The 2,680-nt window shown below is 37.8% G+C and overlaps 1 protein-coding gene across 1 annotated transcript in view; it reads left to right on the top strand.

Annotated features, from left to right (window-relative positions):
- Positions 1 to 2,680, top strand: part of wdr73 (WD repeat domain 73) — a 19,837-nt gene that overhangs the window by 8,202 nt on the left and 8,955 nt on the right. The window contains exon 5 of the mRNA XM_015370051.1: positions 881 to 948. Coding sequence (XP_015225537.1) covers positions 881 to 948 — 68 coding nt within the window. The remainder of the gene's footprint in view (positions 1 to 880; positions 949 to 2,680) is intronic.

The raw sequence follows: 2,680 nt of genomic DNA, 5'->3' as shown, positions 1-2,680 counted from the left end.
TCAACAGGACTTGGAAAAACTTGTCCATGCTTTCATCTTCAGTAGATTTGACTACTGTAACGGGGTCTTTACAGGTCTCCCAAAAAAATCAATCAGACAACTACAGCTGATTCAGAACGCTGCTGCTCGAGTCCTCACTAAGACCAAGAGACTAGATCACATCACTCCAGTTCTGAAGTCCTTACATTGGCTTCCTGTGTCTCAAAGAATTGATTTCAAAGTACTTTTGCTAGTTTATAAATCACTAAACGGTTTACATTTCTGACCTGCTAGTACACTATGACCCCCCCCAGACCTCTAAGGTCATCTTGGACAGGTCTACTTTCTGTTCCTAGGGTCAGAACTAAACAGGGGGAAGCAGCTTTCAGTTTCTATGGTCCTCACATCTGGAATAAACTCCCAGAAACCTGCAGGTCCGCTGTTACTCTCAGTTCTTTTAAATCAGTGCTGAAGACCTTTCTTTTTGATGTTGCCTTTCTCTAAATGGCGTTCATTTCTTTTCTGTTTAATCTTTTATACTGCACTGTCATTTTTATTCTTGTGTTTCTTGTGTGTTCTGTTTCTGCTATGCTTATTTATTTTTTTAACTGATTTTATATAAAGCACTTTGAATTGCCCTGTTGCTGAAATGTGCTATACAAATAAAGCTGCCTTGCCTTGCCTTACGTTAGCATCTCACTTATATGAGCTGATCTGAATAAATTTGTGAAAATCTAAATCCAGCCATGCAGCTGTAAATTTTTAAGTTTTAAACATCCTAAAGATAGAAAGAAAAAACAATTTGAAGAGCCAGAACCGCTTTGCTTTGAAGTTTTCCTCTTTACTCCAGAGGAGTTCTGTAGATGACCCCATGATTTAAAAAACCCTGATGCTCCATCAGGTGCATGGTGACCAACGACGGGCAGAGCTCTGACCTGCAGCTCTGGGACCTGGGAGGAGACGACAGTGGTGAGTTAAATATAATCTCCTCACTGATGCAGCTTGAATAAAACAAATCAGTTTAATCATCTTCAGGAATTTTAAATGTACATGTTTTAGATTATTTAGTCTTATTCACCACAGGAATGTTTTTTTGTCTTTAATGCACTGAAAAGTAGTTCTGTTTCATCAGACAGGGATGTTGAACAGATTTTATTAGAAGAAATTGCTTCTTTAATGTGTATTTGTACAAGATAAGGCCACAGAAAGCAGTTTAAACGGACACTTGTTAACTTTCACCCACTAGGGGTGCTAGAGCTGTAACTAACAAGTTTAAAGAGGCAGTTTTCTAATGATGCTGCCACCTGTGGCCAAAACACAGTACTGCAGCACACTTCTGCTCGATCTCAATCCAGTAACGAAACATTGAGAAATATCTTAATCAAGAAATGCGTTGAGGGTAAAAAACACAATTTGAAGATAAGGTGATTTGTAAAATCCAGGCTCAAAAAGAAATCTGAAAAAAAATAAAATAAATACATGTAAAGTTTGAAAAAATGAAATATTAAATAGGTAATGAAAAATTATCCCAGATAAAAAGCATAGTTAACCTGTTTTGATTAAGAAGTGTTTTCCAAAGTTCCGGATTATATTTTATTTTCATTTCTATTTACAAAACATACGAAGCCCCTAAAGGGACATGGAGTGAAAAAATAAACTTTTGCGAGATCCCACAATACTTTTGCGATATCTCGCAAAACGTTTTGCCATGTCAGCTAACCGGAAGTAAAACAGAAACACAACAGTGGAGGTGCAAAGTTTACCTCTATGGGATGATTATACGCCCATGTGTCAGATACAACCATGGAGGATGATTTGGAGTGGTTCTTAATTTCTAGAGAAGTTCCAAAACACGAAATTACATGAATAAAGAGAGACAAGGTCAGTATGCAATGCTATGGAGCCCCTAAAAGGACATGGAGGGAAAAAATAAACTTTTGCGAGATCTTTCAAAAAGTAAACTTTTGCGAGATCTTGCTAAAGTTCTTTTTTCCCCCCTCCATGTCCCTTTAGGGGCTCCGTACAAACTTGTTATTTGGGTGCAAAAATAACAGAACAAGCTTCATTATTTTCCCCGGAACCTACTATCAGCACCATCCATCCATCCATCTTCACGCTTATCCCAAGTGGGGTCATGAGGGGTGCTGGTGATCTCCAGCTGTCTACGGTTGTCTAAACAGGTCTAAACAGGTCGCCAGTCTATTGCAGCGCAACAAAGACAACCATTCACTCACACCTAAGGAGAATTTGGAGAAGCCAATTAACATAACAGTCATGTTTTTGGACCGTGGGAGGAGGCTGGAGTACCCGGAGAGAACCCACACACGCTCAGAGCAGGGTTCCTGCGGTTCCTTAAAAAGTCTTAAATGGCATTGAATTCTTTAAAATAAAACTAAGGCCTTAATTGGTATTAAAATGTCTTAAATCAGTCTTTTGTAGGTCTTAATTTTTAAAACATAATAAATAGGATTATTTGGATTATGATTTATTTTTGTAATCTAAATAAAACATTAAAATTTGATATTTTTTTTATAAAAAAATAAATAACAACTCTCCATTATTGGTTCCGTCCCGATAGCGGAACCAATAAAAGCGTTGTTGCTGCCGGGACATTTGGGAGATGCGCCATTAACTTTTTGTCTGGAAAATATGAGCAAGTGTAAATGTAACAAATTGTCTTCAGCCAAGAGTTTCCTCCATG

The sequence above is a fragment of the Cyprinodon variegatus genome, unplaced genomic scaffold, assembly GCF_000732505.1.
Source record: "Cyprinodon variegatus isolate N-32 unplaced genomic scaffold, C_variegatus-1.0 Scaffold0, whole genome shotgun sequence".
NCBI lineage: Eukaryota > Metazoa > Chordata > Actinopteri > Cyprinodontiformes > Cyprinodontidae > Cyprinodon > Cyprinodon variegatus.
The sequence above is the reverse complement of the archived record's forward strand: the minus strand, read 5'-3'. Positions and strand labels throughout refer to the sequence as shown.